This window comes from Sinohyriopsis cumingii, chromosome 1 (assembly GCF_028554795.1).
Source record: "Sinohyriopsis cumingii isolate HCF-2022 chromosome 1, ASM2855479v2, whole genome shotgun sequence".
NCBI classification, from domain to species: domain Eukaryota; kingdom Metazoa; phylum Mollusca; class Bivalvia; order Unionida; family Unionidae; genus Sinohyriopsis; species Sinohyriopsis cumingii.
Window position 1 is genome coordinate 1,789,120 of NC_142961.1, and position 23,381 is coordinate 1,812,500.

The following is a 23,381-nucleotide window of genomic DNA, read 5'->3' on the forward strand; positions in this document are numbered from 1 at the left end:
TTTGGGTAGCCCTGAAAAGGGCTGTTTGTTTTTTTGAACTCCAGTGACACCTGGTTAATGATGGCACCTTCCAGGCCTGGCACCACACACACATCTTCTTGCCCAGTCTCCTTTTACCTTTTTTCTTGGGAGTGCAGAGGCGGGATATGTGGCTTCAGAATCCCAATTTTCTGTCTCTGGGATTCTGAAATTTCTTCTCTCCTTTTCCTCCTCTTCTTTTTTTCTTCTTTCCTCCTCCTCTTTCATCCTTCCCTCTTCGACAATGGCCTCCGCGGCCAGTTCATTTAACAGGCGCCTGGCATATTCCAGGTGCATCTGGAGTTCTAGAAGCTTTACAATTCTGGTATTCATTGTCTTGTTAACGAATGAACAGGGTAGCTAGACTGCCCAGCGAGTTTCAATTTATAGTGAAAGCGCGGACGTGATGGAAAACATCCCCTTAAAACAAAATTGATATTACCTAGATCAGTACCAAACAAACGCGCGGACCTAAAAGAAACACTCACTCACTTTTTTATACTACCCATTACTAATTTAAAAATTTTCATTAATCACTTCAATATACTATCCACATACGCAAAGCAATCCAATCAAATCCCAAATCTACTCTCCCCACACCTCAAACAGCAAAAAAAACCCATAATCTTATAATCTTAATCTACTATCCACACCAACGTACGTGAGCACTTACAAACACACAATCCTATACACAAACACATACCCTCACACTATAAAAAAGAGTTAGTGTTTATATTCACACTATTCTACCTACACACATTGGCAAATGGATTGTTATTTCTTTTCTAGACTATTGGGTAGCCCTGAAAAGGGCTGTTTTTTTTTGTTTGCTATGGCAATCTTTTAGTTTCTAAGAATGCGACGTCCTCTGAGGATAGACTTTCTGACGATAGGTCTGCTTCTTTGGAAAGAGAAGAAGAACTCTGGTGTCGATACGACAATCGACAAAGCCTCTGTCAGGTTCAGGTTGCTGCTGCTGCTGCTGCTGTTGCTGCTGCTGCTGTTGTTGTTGCTGTTGCTGCTGTCTCTGAAGCCTGTACTTCTCTGTCCATTCTTCTTTCTCCCTGTTCATTTCTTCTCTGAAGAGCTCTTCTATCAGGTCTTCAGTGACTTTTAACATTCTCACATTCTCTATCTCTTCTGGCTTCGGTATCAGACTGTGTCTGACCCTATGCAAATTCACGTAGGCTTCGTTTAGCTTAGCTAGTTTGGAGCACATCTTCGTAGGAGGATGAGTCGACAATAGATGGTTAGACTGGAAACTACCCCGGTTCTTAAAGTCAAAGCGCGGACGTGAAGGAAAACATCCCTCTACGGTTTTTGAGCCGGAACGTTCAATGAGTGTCATGAGAGAGATAGAGAGAAGTCAAAGAGCATGAATCAACATTCTTATAGCCAAACAAAAGACAAAGGCATTTTTTCAAAACACAACATTTTTTTATTCAAAATCACTTAACACTAACAAACAACTCTAACATTTTTTAACAATAATCCAACAATATAACATCAAACATTTTTTTCAAATCTCAAACATTTTTTTTCAATTCACACTCTACTTTAAACAGGGTTGACAACGTTGTGAATGAAATTGTGATTTCCACTGTTGGAAGTCATTAGGCCATTGATGGACACTACGTTTCCTAGCTTGAGTCAAAAGATAAGCATAATGGTCACAAAACCATCGATCTACTTTCACATCGTTTCTTGAAGAAGAACGAGGATCAAAATGAGTCACTAAATGTTCTAAGGAATAGCCCAGGCTGCGATGATGCAGAAAATACACACAGTACTGTCCACACACCAAGGAATCTGTACCTTGTAATTTCACATTATTGAATCGGGTGGTCTGAGCATTTCTTCTCATAAAGTCAATGATATCGTCTTCCAAAGGGAGCAATCCGTACGAATCGAAATATTCCACACATCCTTCTTGAGGAAAGTAGACGGCTACCCAGTGGGTTCCTGGGAGATGACTGTCGTCCGTGTTGATGACATAAGCTAGATGGTCTTGAGGTTTGCGATGAGGGAGTTCATCTTTAGCACAGACGACAGGATTCCAAGAAGCCGTATACGAACTGTGGTTCAAAAGGTAATAAAGTTCCCAGGTATCCATGTTTTTTTTCTTCTTCACAGGTAATAATAAGTCATCAATTCGATCCTGACTTTTTGCTTGAAAATGTCTGACAAATAACCGTTTCTTCGTTTCGTCTCCCCACTCTGATTCAGGACAGCTTCGATACGATGGATCTCTTGCGTGGTTAATGGTGGACAAGAATGTTCACGCAAGTCTTTATACCACTGATGCAACACGACTTCGTCCGAGATGAGACTCCAAGCTTCGTCCAGATACTCGTCCAATTTTTCTTCTTGACTCAACATCAGGCATTTATCGTGTTGAATTTGACTGGGATGATCGTTTTGACATCCATAGCAATTTTTCTTGATCAATTCCGTTATTTTTTCAGCCAAGTGTTTGGCAAAACATCAGACTAAATGGGCTTCTTGTTCTGGCCATCTTGACTTCATCATGATCACTTCTTCTTTTTCCATGGTCTCCTCACATTCCATCTCCAAAGTTTCTCCACTAGGTAAAGAAGGAGAACAGTCTTCCATGGCTTCTAGTAATCTAGAATGATTTCTCTCAAACTGTTGATTTCTATGGTATTATCGAATTCTGTATACAGGATGACGTTCACCGTCTCTGTTAGATTTGTAGTAAACTGAATTTCCACACGAATCTGGCCAGATTTTATAGGGTGGAAATGTCCCTCGTCGCTGCCTTGGTCTGGAGTGAAATCGAAAGCCCACAAAGCGTAGCCTCCTGCGTAATCCTCGTACGTAATGCCGTGACTGGTGTTGGTTCCTAACTGACCAGTGGCTTCGTACAGGGACAAGTACGACCTCAAGTAATTCTTCTTGTCAAAGTTAGGTTCGAAAGGTCGGGTACACAAGGTCTTGCCATCGCGACTGACTTCGATCTTGGACACGTCAAAGTGTTGAAAGTGGAAAGGATTTTTAGCCAGAGCTCCGTTGAAGGCTGCATTCTCGACGATACCAAGGATCAAACGTTTGGGTAACTGTCCTTGGAACAGATGAACTTCGATCATGGATCGCAGCCCCGTAGGAATGGTGAAGGTTTTCACTTCCACGCGTCGTATGGGATACTTGGCGGTCGTTCTGCTCAACGTCTGACTGATGTCGTTACCCACTTTAGGTAACACTTCCACGCGTCTTACTTAGAGCCTGGCTTCCTCGATGACAGTTTTGCAAGCACTAGTACCTATCAAATGGAAAGCGGCACTACTACGATTCAGTCTCAGGCGGAGATTCACTCCGTTCAGCAAATACTTTTCTTGTAACCACATGTCCAAATGCAAACGATCCATCAGTTCTAAACTATCTCCAATTTTGATTCTGTCTCTTCGTTCTACAAACCCCGCATTGTGTTCTTTGCTTGTATTAATTTCGAATTCTTCAAACTGGCCTGCATCGTCAGCTTCCCATTCCACACAGGCATTGAGATGAGTGTTGTTGGCGTCTATTCCGTACGTCAAGAGATTTTCCAGGTACGCTCGATAAGGGGAAGTATCCATGCTGCTACTGACTAGTTTGTTATTCAAGTACAAGTCCACTCCACTGAACAAGGAATACATGAAATTGTTGACGGGAGCTATTACCTCATCACCATCTAGGGGCGTGTTATCCTCATCGACAACTTTGACTTTCAGGTACAACTAACTGCTATTTAGATCGATGTAATCTTCGGGCTGTCCTTTGATTTCAAACTCGATTGGAGCTGAGGCTGTCAAAGAGGAGACGGGGTGAAATTCCACCCACTGGGATTCTTGCATGGGCATCATGGTGGGGGGCATGGCAAACAGATCCAGTTCCGACTTGGAACAAGCGCAAGATTCTCGGTGCATCATTTTGTTCTTTCTCAATAATCGAAAACGACTAAGTCTCGAACGGTTCTTCATTTCTTTGTCTTTCTAGCTTTAGACGTGTGAAGTCTGGTGAAAGGATGTTTTCTTCGTCGTCTCTTTCTGCCTTGTCCTTGCTGAATGCCTGACTCGGTAGCGTGCAGGGCATTTATAGGTGTTTCTCGTCGGCCCAAAAGGTCTTTGCCCGTTTGCAGCAAGACATTTTTGCCTGCCCTCATGAAGGCTTCTTTAGGGTTTTGTTTGTCGATGATGACATTTTGGAGAAATTCTTTGCCTTGTGTCAGTGCCGCATCTTTCAAGGCGTGCAATCCGCGTGTCACCATCGGTTTCAAGACTGCGGCCACCGAACGAAAGGCCGATTTCAGCATATCTCCTAAACCGTGTCCTCGCTGTCGAGCAACCCCTCGGTACACTGGATACATGACTTACGAGTCGTGAGAGAACCGTTTTCGAAAATGGAGTTTCACCGTGACTTTTCCTTTGGTGAATGAAATATTTTGTCCCAGATCTCCTTTTATAGCAATGTTGACCGTGTCCAAATAAGACTTACTGACAGGCAAATAGTGAGGATGTACAAATTCGCGGTGAACGTGGTAAGTGTTTCCACCTTCCTCGTCAGCGTTCGTGGCAGAATCCACCTTGAAAGGAATGACACGCAGTAACGGTACGGAGGTGTGTCCCACCACGTTGTACTCCACCACATCGGAGTACACAAACATCAAATTCAGTCCTTGGTTCAGTTCTACCGGGGCACGAAATAACTTGCTAAAAAACTCGTTGTCGTAAACGATTGGTAATTCGTTTTTCTTGAGCATGGCCATTCTCACGTCCATGTCTCCGCCCAACATGTCAAACAATTCAGGACAAAATAATATGGACACGATTTTACTCCAGTCAAATTTCATCAAGAAGCGACGAGCTGCTTTGTGGTATTCCATAGTGACACTTTTTTGGCACTTTCCAAAGCTTTCAGAAACACGACATTAAACCTGGAGGTAATGGTGCTGACCAAATGTTGACCACTAAAATAATAGCCTGAGGGAATGAACAAGTGATAGGTGGTGTACTTTTGATTTTTTGTGGCAGCGGTTTTCTTGTCACATTTGCCATGGGTATCCAAGTACTGTTGCATTTGCTCGTCATAAATTTCCACATCAAAAAAGTTTTGATTGGGAAGGACATTGAGGACTTGGGTCGGGTGAATGATTTCCACCAAAGCCACTTCCGAATGGGCTTCGTGATCTAATGGGATGGCCTGAGGTAATTTAGCCGTGTAACAGCACAACGTGTTGTTGGGAAACACCTCCATGGAACTGTCACTGGGTAAGGTTAAGTAAAATTGGTTTTGGTGACTCATAATTCCAGAGTTCTGTGGCTGTCCGAGGGGTTACTGGACGTCAGAGGCGTGTCTCCGCCCAAAATGGGGTTCTGGTTGTTGTTGGAGTGGTGACTGGCACTGGCACTGGACACAAGGTTCCCGTTCGAGGTGAATTTCAGGGAGGGATTAGGAAGCAGGTAACCGATGCAACTGCTCAATAAAATGGTCCACAATTGTTTGTCTCCTTGTTGCAAACTCAAATTGGCGATGGCTGCCCCGATGACACAATACACCACGAAGATTTGGCAGAAAAAGACGATTTGCGTTTTAGGCACACGTTCTCCACACCACACCCACAAGGGTTGTTTTTGTAAATCTTGCACAGAAGAACTGGGTGAAGGAGTGGTCGACGTAGCTGCGTCTGTGTGAAAGGGCATGATGGTCACTTCTTTTTATAGTCGATGACTTGCGAAGCGTCGATCCAAGAATCAAAACTGGGTGGATATCCTTTCCAACGTACTTTGACTTCTTTGACACGTCGTTTGCCCACTTTACGGGTTCTGCGTTCGAGAATGCTTTCGATGTCGTACACGTCGTCTTCTTTTTTGGTGACACGTTGTAACTCGGGCAAATAAAACGTTCCTTTGAGCACTTCTCCGTTCATGTCTTCCAATTTATAGACGGCAGGATGACGGTCATGCACTCGTCCAGTGATACGAAACAATTCGGTCGTCCAATTAGGTAAGTAACCTGTGTCGAAAGTGCGTTTGGTTTTGCCAATGCGCACCAATCTCCTACGGTCAACTCTCCACTTTTCTTGGGGACAGCCCTCGTCGGGGACGTACTAAACAGGCGCTCAAACACCAACACTTCGTTCTCGGAAGTCACTTCTTGCGGGGCACGTCCGATGCTTCGATGGTAAGATTGGTTGTACGCTTGCACCAGGTGCGGTAAGATGTCGATGTACTTCAGAGTGTGGTGATGCGTAAAATATTTCCACATGCGTTCTTTCAAAGTGCGTTGAAAACGTTCCACGATACTGGCTCTGGTTTCGGGATTCTCGGTGGTAAAAAAATGAATGTCACGTTTCTTTAATTCTTTTTGGAAAGCTTGGTTCAGAAATTCGGTGCCTTTGTCCGTTTGCCATCGAAGAGGGTGACGACCGCTTTGTTTCAACACTCGTTACAGGGCTCGCACTAACTCGTTGCTGGATTTGGAAGTCAAGGGCAGGACCCAAGCAAATTTGGAAAAGACGTCGATGACACAAAACAAATATTTGTAGCCGCGATTGTAGCTGGCCAAATGAGAGACATCGGCTAAATCGGCTTGCCATTGATGATCGATGCCTTCCACTCGGGTGCGACTTCTGGAAAACCTGCGTCGAATGGGTTTGTGTAAAGTGTAGGTAGCTTGTTCTTGTAACCATCGTTGCACTTGAGGTAAACGAAGACTTTTCAGTCGCATTTTGGCAGCACGATACAATTTTTGAACTCCTGCGTAACCTGCAGGATGGGAGGGATCGTAGTCAATGCTGGCTAAGACTTTCCATTTTTTTGTGTTTGTGTGTTAATAAGACACCCACTCTTGGAGGATGCTACTCTTTTTCTCTTGGGGTATTTTCTTGGATTGCAATGCTTTGCGTGTGCGACCGGTAATAGGTGTCGAGGAGGAGGATGTGTGAACAGGGGATATCGGTTCTTGTTTCACTTCTGTCTTCACTTTCTTTTTCTCTTGTGATGAAGAAGGGGTAGCCATCATCTTTTTAATCCATCCAATTCTGGAGGTAGGTGGTGTTGTTAACTTGCGTACTTTTTCTGGTGGAGTTTGAAACCCTTCTTCTTCTTCTTCTCCTTTTTCTGTCTTGGTCACTGGTAGTAGTGGTACTGGTGATGGTGCTGGACTTTTCATCAAGGTCTTAAAATCTTTCACAGTGGGAGGAGCTGTTTCGTCTAAAGCTTTCTGGTGAAAGAGTTGCAGTCGTTACAAGAGTTGACCGTACTTTTGCGATTTTTCTGTTTCGGACAAATCTTGGCGATCCATCAAGGACTGCAATTCGTGTTGTATCTGGGACATCAGGCTCAAATGGGGATTGGGAGGTAAATGCGGGGTGCGTTGTTCTTGCCACCGATGGTATTCCATCCATCGTTTGTAAGGCACTAAAGCTAGTTTTCGTCCTTCCATGGGGTTGTCAGGGGTCGATTCTGAGATCTTGGGACTTCCGAGGCCTTTTTATCTTGCTCCCACCAGTCCTCCCAACATGGTTCCCAAGACACCTTTCAGTAAGGGGCCTAACAAGAGGGGTAAAATACCTCCACGTTGGACCAACATCTTCTTCTTTTGACGAAGGGGAATTTTCTTTTGAACCATTTGGCGAAGAACGTGACGATGTTTGCCTAAGCATTGTTTCTGGTGTTTGGACAAAGGGATCGTGCCTTTCAAGACGTTCAAACAGCATTCGCACACGGTATCGATGACCTCTTTGGAGGCTGATTGAATGAGTTTTTTTCGTAGGGGTTCGAGAAGCTTTGGACAGGACAGATAACATGTCCCCATGTTTGACTAAACGAGGAGGCAGTCCTTTCCTTTTCTTTCCTTGGGGTTGTTTAGAAGAGGGATGTTTTCTGGAGGGTGACATCTTCAGGAGCACCAAAACACTGATACCCTGCTTGGTCACACACCTTTTTTATACTGGAACGCGTCGCCACTGATTGTCTTTACGTCGTATCAACTTCAGGACAGGCATGACACGTCGTGCAGGGGTACGCAACGGACTAAATCGAGCCAGTTCTTGCTTGGACAAATCCAGTAAACTTTGTAACATGCCCGATCTTTCTTGAACTTTGATTTTGGGAGCAGGTACTTTGTGAGCAGCAGCCACTGTCACTAAATTGGAGGGTCCTGCCACTGGGGAAGTTCTTGGGGTCATCAACGGAGAAGTTCTTGGTGTGATCAACGTCTCCAAGTACTCTTCAGTTCTTGGTGTCATCAACGGGGAAGTGGATGAACGTGAGGCTGCCGGAGACGCGGTCACCGCCGTGGCAGGTCGTGGTTTGCGAGTGTAAGGTTGCGTCCTGGCCGAAGTGCCTCTCTTGCGACTAGTTTTCTTCTGTGGACTTTTCTTTTTCTGGGGACTTTTTCGCTGTTTCTTTTTCTGGGGGCTTCTTTTCTTTTTCCGGGGTGGTGTCTGGTAAGAGGAGGGTCCCGCCACTGGAGAAGTTCTCCTTGGGGACCTGGTCTTTTTCTTCTTCTTGGAGCTTCGTTTGACTTTTTTCTTGGGGAGAAGTTTGGGGGCATTAGGATCCCATCTTAAGAGAGAGCGAATGATGACCCCTCCTAGAGTACCGCTCCCTCCAGGTTTCAAAATGATTTGTTTTTTGGTTTGAGTGTCGATGCGGGGATCGGCCAGTTGGGTCAAAGCGACGTTGTTTCGATCAAAAAAGCGTTTGGTTTGATGAGGAATCTGAATGATTCCTTGGAGTAATTGACGTGCCGTCACCGTGAACCATCGTAAGACTTCTTTGAGACTAGCTTCTAAGACACGAGCTCGTATTTGTGGATTTTTTTCTCGACTGATGCCATACAAGGCACGAATCAATTTGACGGGAAGATGCGACTGAAGGGACGTCATGTTCAAAATGTGTGTGAGACAGACGAAAAGGGTCTGAGGTTTTTATAGATTTTTTTGTGGAGTGAAATTAAGTCGAGGACGGAGACGTGTACAGGACAGGCCCTCCGTCTTGGCACCAGTGGTGAAACAATTGGGTACGAAATCGCAAATCATCGGGGGTCGTAGGTTTCAAATCGACGAGTAAATAGGCGTGTGGAGTTTGAGTGGCATCGTCGTACGCCTGAGTCAGCCAAGGCGTTCCTAACTGTTTGGCTAAGACTTGCACTTGCGATTTATCTCGAGGGCTTTTAAACAAGACCACGTAATGCGCATTGAGACTGATGGTGCGATGGGCTTTACTTTGTTGAAACAAATTTTGGGTGATGTAAACGACACTGGCATTACGGTGATGCCCTTTGCTCGTGAACCACAGTTTAATTTCTTCTTCGTCTTCTCCTAACATGTCGTCGAAAATGACCAAATGGGTTTGACGGGAGTCAGAGACGATGCCGTCGTCTTCTTTAGGAATGCCTTCCACAAACACGATGGAATCGCCTTGACATTCTCGCAAGAGGCTGTACGCCGATTGCCACTCTTTGTAACACCACACGATCCGCTGAGGTGGTCGATCGATCAAATGATGTTTATGTTCGATCAAACGTTTGAAGAATTCGGTTTTGCCTGAACCGCTAGGTCCAGCAATGAGCATGTTAAAGGGATGACGAAGATACAAAGCCTCCCAACTGGCACGATCTAAGTGTTCGTCGATGACTTTGAAAGTAGAGGAAGAGGGAGCAGAGACAGCAGAGGTAGCCATAGTGTCAGGAATGTCACTTGTGACACGAAAACAAACAAGACAAGAGTTTATATACTTTTTTTCAGAACACGTTTATTGAATGTTTTAAACATGAATACGAAAGACAAAAATACATAAAAGCCAAAGGCTTAAGTACAACGATAAAAGGCACATGAAAATCATTAACGTGGAATAAAAACAATTGTCTGTACAACATGTTTTGGGTAAAGTTCTGACCAGTTCTATAGGGGGTAAGGTCACACAAGTGTCCTCCCGAAAGGGTCTTTCAGGCCTGTCCACGACAGTCCTGTCCTGGGTGACGGGTTCTTCTGGCAGCGTCACTAACACAGGTTGAAAAGTAACTTTTTTCTTTGGACGTTGAAAGGAAGGATCACAACTCTCGAGCATACTGGGCCACTTCTTGGGTCCAAGCCTCAAAATCCCATTTTTTCCAGGCACGGACATCTGTCCAATGGGGGTGTAAGTCACAAGCTACACACACATCGTCATACACGTCTTGGGTAGCTAAAAGTTGACGAATCTTTTTTTCCCGTAGAGGTCGAGAAGTATCCAGATGAAAACGTAAGGCTTTGAGCCAAAGGAGTCTCTCGTGAACATTTAAAGGCACCACTTTCATGTTGAATGGGGTGGTAAATACTGTTCGTAAAGAGTCCACAAGGAATCAGCTGGTAAACGAAATCCCAGAAAACAAGTCACTAAGACACACACCACTTGTCGACCCAAATTGAATGGATACAGTTCTCGTAAGAATTGATGGTAATGATCCACGGTTTGAATATGGTCATTGAGTTCCTTCCACGGAATCTGTTCAATCACATGTGATAAAAACCTCGGCATGACAACCTATTTTTATAGTCTCTTTTTTTCGGATGCAATACGCGTACTTTCTAGCCAGACATCTTCTTTCTCCAGTTGGAAATTTAAATGTTGCATACTGTAACCGAAACTTCAAACTTCGTTTAGGAGTTTCCTCTTCCTCTAAGTAGATTCCACGTAAAATATGTTTGTAATCCTTTGACTTGTCTTCCTCAATGCGTTGCACTAGGTGAATCTCGAAGTAACCAATATTATGAACATGTCGATCATTGGCGACCTCAAAATTTTGAACAATATCTGACCACTGAAACAATTTCTGGCGAATCAGTTCTTTTATACCGTTCAGGTACCAGTGGTTAAAGATCTGGTGACGTAACGGATGCAATTGTTCTTTACGTTTCACTTGTATTTTGACCAGCTCTGTAAATCCTTTCTCTCAACTCCACAGGCAAACCCAAAATGTTCTCTTGTAAAGTATCCTTAAGTATATACACTGTTTTTGGAATCCTTGGGTGGTGGCCAATAGCCTCGTTTACCTATATGACTGATGTAATATCCATTCATAATCAGTCTTCTTATACTTTGGAACAGAGCATAATTTAAAAACGGAGAAATGACTTTACGTTTGCGTTTCACTTGTATTTTGATCAGTTCTCGGTAAATACGTTCTCTCAACTCCACAGGCAAAGCACGAATGTTCTCTAGCAAAGTATCCATGAATAGGTCAGTCCGTACAATTCACAATCTTCTCCTAGAGTAAAAGTAATCCACATAGTGAGTAATTTCTGACCACTGCCATTCAGGATAACGTCCAAGAATGTCACTGAACTCTTTTGATGTAAACGGTCTAGAGTAATACAGTAGGACGAATGCACACTTGACCCAAAGAAATCTAACACACTGGTTGACTTTTTTCACTTTCCTCTTGTGAATTTCACGGCACAAAAGTTCTACAGTCACCCATTGAGATTTCACTCTGGCAAATCCCTGCCAAACTTCCTTGTAAATCTTCTCTTGCAGTTCTTTAGGTAATGATTCAATATCATTTTTGAAATGAAGTTTAAATACTGGTCTCGGTGATGTCCAACATTTGACTCCTAACCAATCTGGTTTCTTCTTCGTCAACGACATGGTAAGTTCCTTTAATGTCTCGGTCCCACTAAGGGTAAGTAATGACAATTCGGTGACCATCGAGCATGTGCTATGTAGGCCGAATCTTGTGGTTCCCAGTGGTGAAGTGACACACCGCAACTGAAGCACTTGACTTTATCTCCTTCGCCCAAGTAGAACAATCCGGCTCTGGCTAATTCTTCGGGGGTCGGTCCTCCCAGATACTTAGGCCATTTTCCTTTGAACGATTGAAGACGATTTTCAAAGTCGCAGTATTCCGACAAACGCACAGGAAACGAATATTCGTCTTTCACAGGTTCGTTTCGATGAGAGTTGGGTGACATGAACAGGAGTTTGCGCAGGGCTGGATGACATCCGTAGGGAGGTAAAGGTGAAGGTCGACATTCCCCTTTAAAACGAAACCTAGTAAAATGTCCAAGAGGACGAGTGGCATCACTTTCGCATCCCTCAGGTTTGACACGCACAGCATCACTTTCCATGATAGGGGTAGTGAGAACAAAGTTCCTATGATGCTTTAGGGCATCGCTAAGGTCACAACGTACAGCATCGTATCCATCGCAAGGCTCACAATCGCACTCGTCTGCAAACTCCCTTACGCAATTACAATGGTAACCACATGGACAATCGCAGTTTCCTTCCGGACATTTTCCGTCGCAATGCCTGGGTCTTATCCATCCAATATTAGTCACACTAGAGGAAGATACAACTTTTTTACAATCCGCAAACTGGAACGATGTCTCATTCAAAGTATTCATCTTGTTCGCTTGGTCTTGGTAGTCACAATGAACTATCGATCTTGCCTAGAGTTCCGTTTTATATACAGACCAATACCGACGTGTCCATACGGTAAAGTGAAATGATTGGGAAGTCGCACTCGCTTCTGGTACACGATTTGATAGACTTATTCCAAGGGTCGACTGACGATCTGGTGAGTGAGTAAACGTACAATCTTGTTCGGTTGGTAGGTGGTCACTTTAAAGTTTGCATCCTCTCCAGATTGCAAGGCTTCTTTCAATACCCCAAAGTTCACCACACGACTGGTACGATAATTCAGAGTCAATCCCTTCACTTTGCACTGCGTGTGCACTTCTCCTTGTTTGTATTCGTAGCCGTAATTTTTGGGACCACCACTGACGAAACTTAGAATCTTGTCGTCGGGATGCACGTCTGTCCAGGCTCCTAAACGGTCTCCTTCGATGTCAGGGTGCTGTTGACTCGGGTGATGGATGTAAATGCAACTGTCCGTGTCAAAGTACAGGACGCGTTCCCCTAACAGTTCTAAAGCTTCGTACAATTTTAAGCGAGCATGAGCTGTCACGTAAGCCGCAATGATGACATTTCCAAAAGGGTCGTCTTGTACAAAGTCCAGATCTTCTTCGTAATTGACCAAGATCAAATCCTCGCGAACGACGTCCACGTGTTTTATGTATTTGGTTTTGTCGTGAATCATCTGGAAGTAGCGGGAAGGTTCTGTCAAATACTCCGTCTTGGGTAAACACGGTCGTTGTACCATTTTACCCCACAAGCAATTTAACATCACTTTGGCAAACGATCGCCTGCCTTCGTTTTTCTCGATGTGGTCTAAAGAGATGCCTTCTTGTTCATAGTATTTCTCTTTGAATGTCGTTTGGTCTTCGGGAGTGTGACACCAGGAAGGATAGCCACTGGCTTCTTGTTTCAGTTTCAAAAAGGCATCCACGTAGTCGGCGAAAATGCCTTTCTGAGTGGGGTCACCCTTGTGATATTGTTGTGTCTTGGGAAAGTGACAAATTTCGTACACCTCTAACAGTTGGTATCCCATGTCCAGAGCTTTGAACAATTCCACGCTGACCCAGGTTCCCGTCAAAGCCCGTTCTTCCTGGGTGTGCTGACAAGGTTGGTCTTGGTTGCACGTTTCGGCACAAGTACGGCACAAAGGAAACATCAGTTTGCCTTGGCAATGGTGAGGTAAGACGGGATGGTACAAGTCCGTGGGAGGGAAAACTTTGCACTTGATCAAGCCTTCGTATTGTCGAATGTTTTTCAGGTCGATGTGTTCGGTGAACAATTGTGGGTGCCCTGCAGGAAAGTGACAATATTTGCACACGTAGGGATACTTGATTTCTTCTCCTTTCTCTTCGTCGGCTTGGTACAGCAAACAGGTGGCATTGCTCCTTCCTCCGTACAAACTATCCCTCGGGTTCAACGGGTCCATGAACTGGTAACTTTCCACGAGGCGTTTAAACTCGGGATCGGTTTTCAAACGGTGATCGTACTCGTGTTCCCACATTTCCACCACTTGGTATCCTTCCTGTTCTAACTTTAGGTGTCGCTGACAAGTGTCCTGGTACAAGTCTTCCATGGTTCGTTGTAAAAACTGATTCTTAGTGTCGCGGTCAGGGTAACAGACGGGACATCCGTGAAATAAGTAACCGTCAAACTCGTACACGATCTTGGGGTTTTCTAAGTCCCAGCCATCGACCGAATGCGTTCCGATGGTCTTTTCGCCTCCTCTGTTGCGGGCATGCTGAATCCATTTGTCTTCCTTGTCGCACAAGTAATGTAACCAGCGTAGGGCTTTGACCGAGTATTGACGTTTGACACAGTTGTTCGTTTGAGGACTGATGACAGCCACGGTGTTTTCAGGCATGAATCGTTGCCGGTACACTAAGGAACACGCTTTGGCAATGGTGCAAGCTTCTTTCAAACGATCGACCCCTCCGTGTTCCATGAACAGTTCTCGAAATTTTCCACAGCAACGCCGTAAAATGTCCACGTCGGAACGATAATACTTTAGCATTTCTTCCTGAAAGTCGAAAGGGTCGGAGGCGTGAGCCTGGTACCAAGCGTAGAAAGCTTCTCGTTGTTCGGTACGCATGTTGTCGTGGTCGTAATAGTAAGCCTCAGACAAATGGGGTAGAACGGCGTGTTGATTGGCTTCCGTATTGAAAAAGTGTGGAAAGTACCCTTTAGCCATTTCTGTCATTCCAAACGTTTTAGGCATTCGACTCAAAGACATGGCCAAGTAACTCATCGAATCTTTAAACTGTACTTGTCCCACTTGCATGAAAATGATGTTGGCTCCGTTCAGAGTGACTTTAGGTCGCTCGGTGCCTTGTTCCGTATATTATCTGAGAAGAAACTGTCCATCGTATCCGGAAAAATTCTGAGCCATCACCGTGGCATGACGATGACAATCTCCGTAACGTTCGATGTCCTCTTGGCTCCATGTCTTGTCGATGGGTTCTAAGACCCATTGTGCAAAATCGGCTAACGTGTTCGGTCCTCGAAAGATTTTTTCACGCCCTCCGGGAATCTTACTGCAGTGAGGGCAATGACTGAAGATAGGTTCCTGAATGCACTTCTCGCACGCTCGATGAGCCACGCAGAAATTAGGAATGTGAATACCGGTCTCTTGCATGCATTCGAAATCGAAAAAGATGAAATTGCCTTTCTTCTTGTGACTGTCCTCTTTTTCTGGTGGGGGTTGGTATTTTTGCACGTAGCATTGGTGTTCCAAGTCCACGATGTGGTGACAAATGTGACATTTTTTCTTTCCTGAACATACGTGTGTCTTGGCATTGTTGGTACGTATGCCTTGTCCACACGTAGGGCACAATCTCAGGAGTTGACAAGCACATTTCTGCTGTGAACCTTGCGTCTTCAGATGTTGTTGGTAACAGGCAGGGCTGACAAACATGCGCAGACAAGCAGGACAAGGTTCTCTTTCTTGTCCTTCGCTCAGACAGGATGGAGAGGCCAAACATCCTGAGCATTTCCATCCGCAATGTTTGTGTTGCTCTCGATTATTATAACCATGGTCACATTTCTCACAGTAATAACCGTATCCCAGGAATGCAGTGATACTGGTAATGGTATCGAAATGGTCATCGTGATAATAGACATGAATGTATTTTCCGTCCTTAAAGTCTTGGCCTCGAAACAACAGAGGCCCACGCACTTCTTGAGGGTGTACTTTCAAGGTGTAGAGTGGAGCTAGGGCATCTTGCAGTTTTTGCATCTCAGGAATGCCGCAGGGTGTGTCTTTGGATAGGTCAGCTTGTTGCAACAGGAGTTCTGCTTCGTTTCGTTGTTTGGCTCGGTCCGATTGTCGAATAGTTTTCCAGGCTCTTTTCCATTCTGTCGTGTCGTTCTTGTTGGCATAGGTTCGTCCCACCACGATGGCTCGGGCTAAACACATCTGGTCTTGAGAATTGTGAATTTGGACGAGACTCTTTTTGGTGCTGCGAAGGTCGTTCACCAGTAACACCTTATTGCGTTTTCCGGTCCCTTGAGGAGGAGAGACGTGGGTCATGTCCAGTGTGGCTTTTCCAACGGTGATGTCAAACTGGTCATTAGATTGTTGCACGTGTTGGATCTTGTCCATGACTTTGGAAGCAGTTAGTTCTGCGGGTCTGCTAAACTCGTTCCAAACAGGGGATTTCAAACCGTCGTGTTGTATGGAAAGTCTCAAGCCATCGTCTTCTTTGGGTTGACATTGTCGCTTGAGTGCGGTGAGCAAAGAATCCCACACCCCGATAATGAACCCTTCTGCTTTCTCTAACGGTACTTCGGACTTGAAATCTTTAAACTTCACTGTGTATTTGTAAGCCGTGGTTCTAAATTTTCTAGAGGAGCGCTTTTCTGTCTCTCGAATGGAATAGTACTTTTCAGGGTTGACTAAGGGTGATGAACTTTGTTTAGAGGGTTCGGATTCTGGCTCACTGATGTCCTCTTCAAAATCACTGGCATGAATTTGTTCCAAGACTTCAGCCCTGGTACGAGGCGATAGATCACGTTTCTGCCTCTTACTTTCTTCTTCTTTCTACTCGAATAAATAGGATCGTTTCATCTTGAGTGAAAAACGTCAAATGACTCAAGTTTAAACACCATGGACTAATTTATAGTCATGGCAGACCAGCGTATATAAAAGGGTGTGTGTCCTGTCCTTTCACTATTCATTTCACTCTCTAAGCAAGCACAACGATGGAAGAGACTAGCCAAATCGAACGTTTCATCAGAGCTTTGCGAGGGGTCATTAGAAAATTCTCTTCAGACCAGCCACGGACTACTCTCCTTCCTTTCGAGATAAAAGTCAAGATACTTGCTATATCTTTCAGAAGAAAGGGCATTGGCCTTCAGAGTGTCCAGACCATCAAAAAAGAAAAACAGGGGCTAGAAAAGACAAAAGTCAAGATACCTGTTATTATTGTCAAGAAAAAGGACATTGGTCTCCAGGTTGCCCAAAAAAGAAACAAGAGGAGTCAAAAGAAGAGAGGGATTCTTCAGAAGAAGAGAGGGATTCTTCAGAGGAAGAAAGCAGCCAGGTGAAGAAAAAGAAACAGGAGAAGAAAAGATGAAGGGAAGAAAGTGAGAAGGAAGAAGAGGAAAAGACTGTGACGGTGAAGAAATTGAAAAAACAGAGAGACTAAACAATGAGATAGAAGAAGTCTATGAACTTTTTAAAGTGTTCTGTTGTGAATTGTGAATTGGATTGTAACTATTGAGAAAAGAATACATTAATTATATAAGGTAAGTGTCTTTGAGTTTTGATTTTAAAATAAGAAGCTACACTCACGCACTCATATACACGTACTATAGGGGGAAAATGTTTTTTTTTTTTTGAGTTATTGGCAATTGAAAGTGTATCTCTTTTCGAGAGACGTGGGTGGCCCTGAAAAGGGCCTTTTTTGGTGTAGGGATGAGTTTAAGCAATCAACTTTAGCTGCCTTAAGCCTTTGCCACGGCCAAGGCCTACTTCTGGACTGCGTACTGTTGATGATGATGATTTGGTCGAAATCACTAAGGGTGGTACGGTAGGCTTAGTCACAGTTTTGACGTGTTTAGCTCGGGAAGGTCGTATTCTCTTCGGTCGTAATAAAGAAGTCTGATACATTTGTTTCAGACTTCTTAACTCCGCTAAAATGTCCAACAGTACCGTGACCGTTTGATTTTCACCCTCTTGATTCTTTGCTGCTACTTCTTCTTCTTCTTGTTTTTTTCTTACCTCTTCTTCTTGCTGCTGTTGCTGTAGGAGAAAAGCTTGTTCCGCTTCCTTTTGTCGTTGTATAAATTTCTCCAATTCTTCTTTCTGTCTCTGTCTAAAATTCTCCACGTGTGCTAATGAAGAAGGAGACGAAGGTTCCGGAACAAATTCTTGCGAGGTAAGAAAATCCACAAAATCCCAATTTACCTCTTCTGAAAGTAAGTCCGGGTTCCCTTGGGCGGTCTCCACTGCTGGTGCACCCCAATGAATCGTTTTCTGAGTTTCTGTCATGTTGAATCACTGTCGCATAGATTGACTGCACACAGGCGCTAGCGAATCTATACAGACCACGTGACGTCACAGACTGCTCTCTTCAGATTGGATGCGGGCTGACTGAATTTTGTAACGCGTGTTTGGATTGGTCAATGAACTCAATCCATTTCAATCCTTCCTACCCCTATAAATAAGCGCAGTTCACTGCATTGATTCACCTGTTCTCGTCGCCTCAAGATGTGGACCACATTTGAATCATCCACCCTTGTGTCTTCAATGATGTTTAGGACGGACTTGCTAATGTATGTCCGGTCCAAGTGGACCGTTGTCCACAGGACAGACACCAGTCTGTGGATACGTAGGATCTACGTAGAAAGACAAGGATGCCTCAAAAGAGTGCTGATTTACGGTCCTTCAGTGAGGCGCAGCCTAAGGACAAGAAGAAGACCAATGCGGTGCCCTTTATGTTAATGGATACATTAACATAAACCCAAAGGCCCTTTTCAGGGCCACTCATAGGTCTCGAAAAGAGATTGACTTTCCATTACCTACCCCCTTTTTTATTGTTTTTTTTTTTAAAAAAAATCCCATGTGAAATTTCCCTTGAGGCTATACAGTCCCACCCTGTTTAAATTCCTTTGACGCTATACAGTCCCATATTCCCATGTTCAATTCCCCTTGTCGCTGAACAGTCCCAAAATCTATTTCCCATGTTAATTTCCCTTGAGTCTAAACAGTCCCAGGATTTTTCGTCCATGTTAAATTTCCCTTGAGGCTAAACAGTCCCAGGGTGGTTAATGTTAAATTTCCATTGAGGCTAAACAGTCCCAGGGGGGGTCTGTAATGCTAATTCCCATTGAGGCTGAATCCTCCCCCTTAACTACTTATATATGATGTCCCAACTATCCCGTGTAATCCGGGTACCTGGGGCAATGTTGCAACTGGTCACTTGCAGCACTAACATAAAATGTGTACTGAGCTGTTTTTCATAGCTTTTTGATACAAAAGTCAAAATGTAGTTGGTCGCAAATAAATAGTTTGATATTCAACGTACCTTATATAAAACGTGGTAAAAATACGACCGGGAATCAATATGAACAACCAAGAACGATTAAACAGACAGTAATGAGTGTCGTGTACAATAAGACGACTACTATTTGTGGTTTTATCTGTGATTGATATTCCGCTGAAAGATTTAAAATAAATAGATGGGTAAATGAATACATTTGGTAGGGCATATTCCTGACAAGTCATTATAGTAAAATAGCATAAAGAGACGTTGTATGTCTGGTGAATACATTAGGGGTGTAGTAATATTTTGACTCCATGTATTATCATAGCTTGTTAACGTAATGAAAATCTTTTTATCCCACTCTTTAGTCTCGTGACTATTATGATACCATCTATCTCTCTCTGGCCGTCCGTCGGTACGTCTGTAACAAGATAACCGGGTGGAATTTCAGATTTACAAAAGAACATATTTGATGGTGATACAAATACAATGTTTAATTATGAATGACTTTAATGAGAAAAGAAGTATGATTAATACATGCGTATAGTTTCCAAACATAATCCGCACGAACTAAATAATGAAAATACAAATAAATGACCTTACACAGTACACGGATAAGGGGTGAATGATTCACTGGGTATTACAAACCCCAAAGATTAGTCTACGGCTAAAAGATTACATGTATGGAGTTACACACTCCATCACCAGCACACTTGGCTACCAGTCACACTGGTCAATCAAGCAGTCAGTATTCCAGGTTGGTCAATCAAGCAATCAGCGCCCACCAATCTCGGTCAGCAACTCCCGATCACCTACTACTCGACCAGCAACACTATTTACTCAGCACTACGGCTGCTATGGTCAACTTCTATGGTTAGCTCTGTAGCTGGTACCACGTGGACTCCGATAACACTGATAACTCTGATCACTTTGGACAGCTATACAGCTGCGACTCCGATCACTCTGGTCACTCTGGTGAGCTGAAAATACATCTAACACCGTGTACTATGCACGACACAGGCATATACGATAAAACGTAATGACGTTGTATACGGTAAGCTACACAGAATACATTATCGGCACAATAATTAAAAAACACCACACATGTTCAGAAGTGAATCTAACCGTGCCCGACAAGAATCCTACGGTGCTAAACGTTTCTTAAAAATGCAAAATATATTTTGCTAATATAAAGCTCCTGCTAAGTCACAAACAAGAATAGAAAGTATTTGCACGATACTACGTAAGCCGAAGCTACATAGAAAATATACACACAAAAATATTAACGTGGTAGTACAATAGTTATAACTTATACACAAGAAAATATTAACTCACATACCTCTATAGCTGAAGATGTGAAAGTCCTTAAAGTAGACCCCTCACTGACAAGACGTTCCGTAATGTAAAGATTTAGTCTTATGGTGAGGCATTTATACACAGACGATGCCGCAATACATCATCTGTGCGCTGGAAGTATTCGGTTCTTCCTATCGAAAGCATTGGCACGTGCGGCATAGGATGAACCGAACTCACTATTTCGAACAACAATCGCCAGCAGATGAGAGGAAGGAGAGGATCTAATTTCCAAAAGCTACTGATGTAACCTGGGAACAACTGGATGAGGACTTGGATCAAATAATAGAAGCAGCATTGCAGGGAACTGTGGAGAAAAACATCGCAAGCTGTACCTTCTGGTGTATATTGTTGTGAACAAGACGTTTAGGTTTGTAAAGAAACGTCGAAGTGACTCATCAAAACCAAGACCAAACGGCTTCAACGGGAAATCAAGAACGTCAGTTTTGAGCTCAGAGCATTGAGGGAGCATTTAAGAAGGCCAGTGGCATGAAGGAGGGTTTGCAGCAACTACGCAACACTCAGAGACTGCCTAAAAGCATTACGATAGCAAAACGATTAAGAAAGAAAAGGAAAAAATTAAAAAAGAGAACGACTTTCATTTCCAGTCTTTATAGGTTTACATGAACTCTGTTAGGCGAAAAAAAAGTCAGGAACGCTGGAAAACAGTAAGGAGGTGGTAGGACATTTCCTTAGTGATACCCACTCTGATGCAAATAGAAATGATATATTAGGGGCCTAAAACTGAATTGTCCCAGAAGAAGTGCCTTTGAATACACTGAGCACCAAGAGAACTACATGCAATGAGGTCTGTGAAGAGGTACCGAAAGCAAGAATTAGTTTTGAGCCAGGACGAAGTAGGTTATAGCCCACAAGGTGTTCAAGAAATACTTTAAGTTACTATGACGTTTGTGGCGTCTCCTCCAAGTATTCTGGAGAAAGGGAATGATCCTGCAGTGTTGTCAACTTGCAGAAGGTTGCCTTGTGCCGAAAGAGAACAACTCCACTCTCATCACTTAGCTCCGAGCTATATCTTTGTTGAGTGTGGAAGGGAAGACCAGTTTCTTGGTGCTGACGAATGACACTCTACTTGACAGAAAATGAGTACATATATACATCGGTACGAATGAAGGAATCCCAGTGTTTTCGGGTTTCGTTGAAGATGGCAAACTACGTAGACAGAATTTGACAATACGGACTGCTGCGAATCCAATTCCTGCTTCTGTCCATGTACGATCTGCTCCCATTGCCAGCGAATCTGTACAGGTGGAACCTGACGGATGATCCCACGTGCCCGTTATTCCAGAAAAGAGTCTTGAGAGTGATAGCAGATATGTTGCAGAGAGAACGACCCAATGTCCTAAACGCAGGCAGATCAAGTACCTGGTTTATTCAGTTTGTTAAAGACGCATAAAATAAACTGTTAATTCATATTTATTTTAATTTTATTGATTGTTTGTCAGCTTTAAAAATGTATTATTATTGTACATGCTATTATAATGTAATTTTGTTTACGTGATTTGGAATTTGTTTCAGAAAATAATTTGACCGTGACTGATTCATTTGTAAACACATAAGGCTGACCTGGTTCCCGACCTTAATTCAAAATTAGTAACAGTCACGTGAACAAGGTTTTTTTTATTTATTTTTTATTGCGGGAATAATAAGAATGAGATCGAAGCTGTATTGAATGCGTGACCATAGGCTTGTAAATAATTGTATTGAAGTAAACAACATTTTAAAAAATTTATTCTTAAAATAAAATGATTGGTTTTCGTCAGGACCATGTTTTAAATACGTGATGTAAAGACGATCATGTAACCCTCATACGGGCACCCATTCTGCGCCTAAAATGACTGTATAACCATTGTTTTCGAGAAATAATCTCAGTCTGGGCTTATAACCCTTAATGTCAAGGTGTTCTTTTGTTGTGTCAGTTTGGAGTTATTTTAATGTCTATTCGAATTATTTGGATTCAAAAATATTAATTTTTTTCTGGAAATATATGTGTGCCTATACAGAATTCTTCAAGAAAGACATTTCTTAAAAATTGTATTCGGATTTCCAAAACTGGAGTGTTATTTCTTGTGTTTCTACAAGGAACTGTAGATAACAACACAATACAGGATACAGCATACGTCATAGCCTTCCATTTTGGATTCTTCGTCGGGACTCACTTGAATTCATTAGAACATTTCATTATTATGACTTCTAAAAAATTTTATTCGTGGATTATTCTTACATTATGTTTGGATTTGGCTCTTAAAACCGTACGTTATTAGTTATTATTTTTTTCATTTTTGCAGTATTTTTTCCAGGGAAATAAATAATTTGTTAAATTTTTCAAAGCTTGTTGTTTTTCTTTCTTTCTTGTGTTGCTGTTTATTCGAGCCTACACACGTAACATAAGAAAAAAAGCAGCTACAGCCAGTGCTGGAGTATTCCAAGAAGCAAAATCATGGGAGATGACGGTAGCTCTGACGGAAAATGCTCATATACCCGGAAGTTATGTAGCCATCACTTCATCGAGATATCATCATATAGTCTGAAACTGCAAAGAGACTTATTTTGGTGGAACTGACCGACTCAGGGAAAGAACGAATGGAAGATGCACGTGAAAGGAGCAGGGAGAAGCACCAGGAACTTGTGGAGAGGTGTAGAGCAAAAGAAAGGCGTATCCAGGTATATACCTTTTATCATCTGCAATCGCCCTACCCCATCCCGCTGCTGGTGGCCGAGTGGTCTAATGCGCTCGACTTAACAGATCATCGACATAGCACCTCTGCTCACGTGGGTTCGAGTCTCAGGCTCAGCCAACCTGGTTACGCTTGCCACTAGTTTCATTTGGGTCGATAGATCGTTCCGGACCGGGTTCTTCCTCCACCAGATTTAATGGTTGCCATAATAACCTATCATCTGCTGAAAAAATTGCATTAAACCCACAAAGCACTCCGCCACCCTGTTCAAATTTACCTTACCTTTATTCGAATCTGTTCTTTCATTCCTACTGATCATACCTCGAAAGTATGCCGATAGATGTCACTCCTAACCATGCAACTATTTATTTTCTCATTTGGACCACCTCGGCGTAGAATTGACCAGGAAGTTGATCTTTTTCGCAAGACATAAA

At 43.2% G+C, this 23,381-nt stretch overlaps 1 protein-coding gene across 2 annotated transcripts in view; it reads left to right on the top strand.

The window, feature by feature from the left end:
• LOC149806317 (nuclear receptor subfamily 1 group D member 2-like) overlaps positions 1 to 23,381 on the top strand; it is a 44,837-nt gene that overhangs the window by 3,410 nt on the left and 18,046 nt on the right. Inside the window, exon 1 of one of the 2 annotated variants that reach the window (XM_089951525.1) lies at positions 22,609 to 22,933. The exons of the other annotated variant lie outside the window; for it this stretch is intronic. Within the exon in view, the coding sequence (XP_089807651.1) occupies positions 22,853 to 22,933 (81 nt within the window). The 5' untranslated portion in view covers positions 22,609 to 22,852. Of the gene's footprint in view, positions 1 to 22,608; positions 22,934 to 23,381 lie in introns of those variants that run through there. 2 annotated transcript variants of the gene reach the window in all.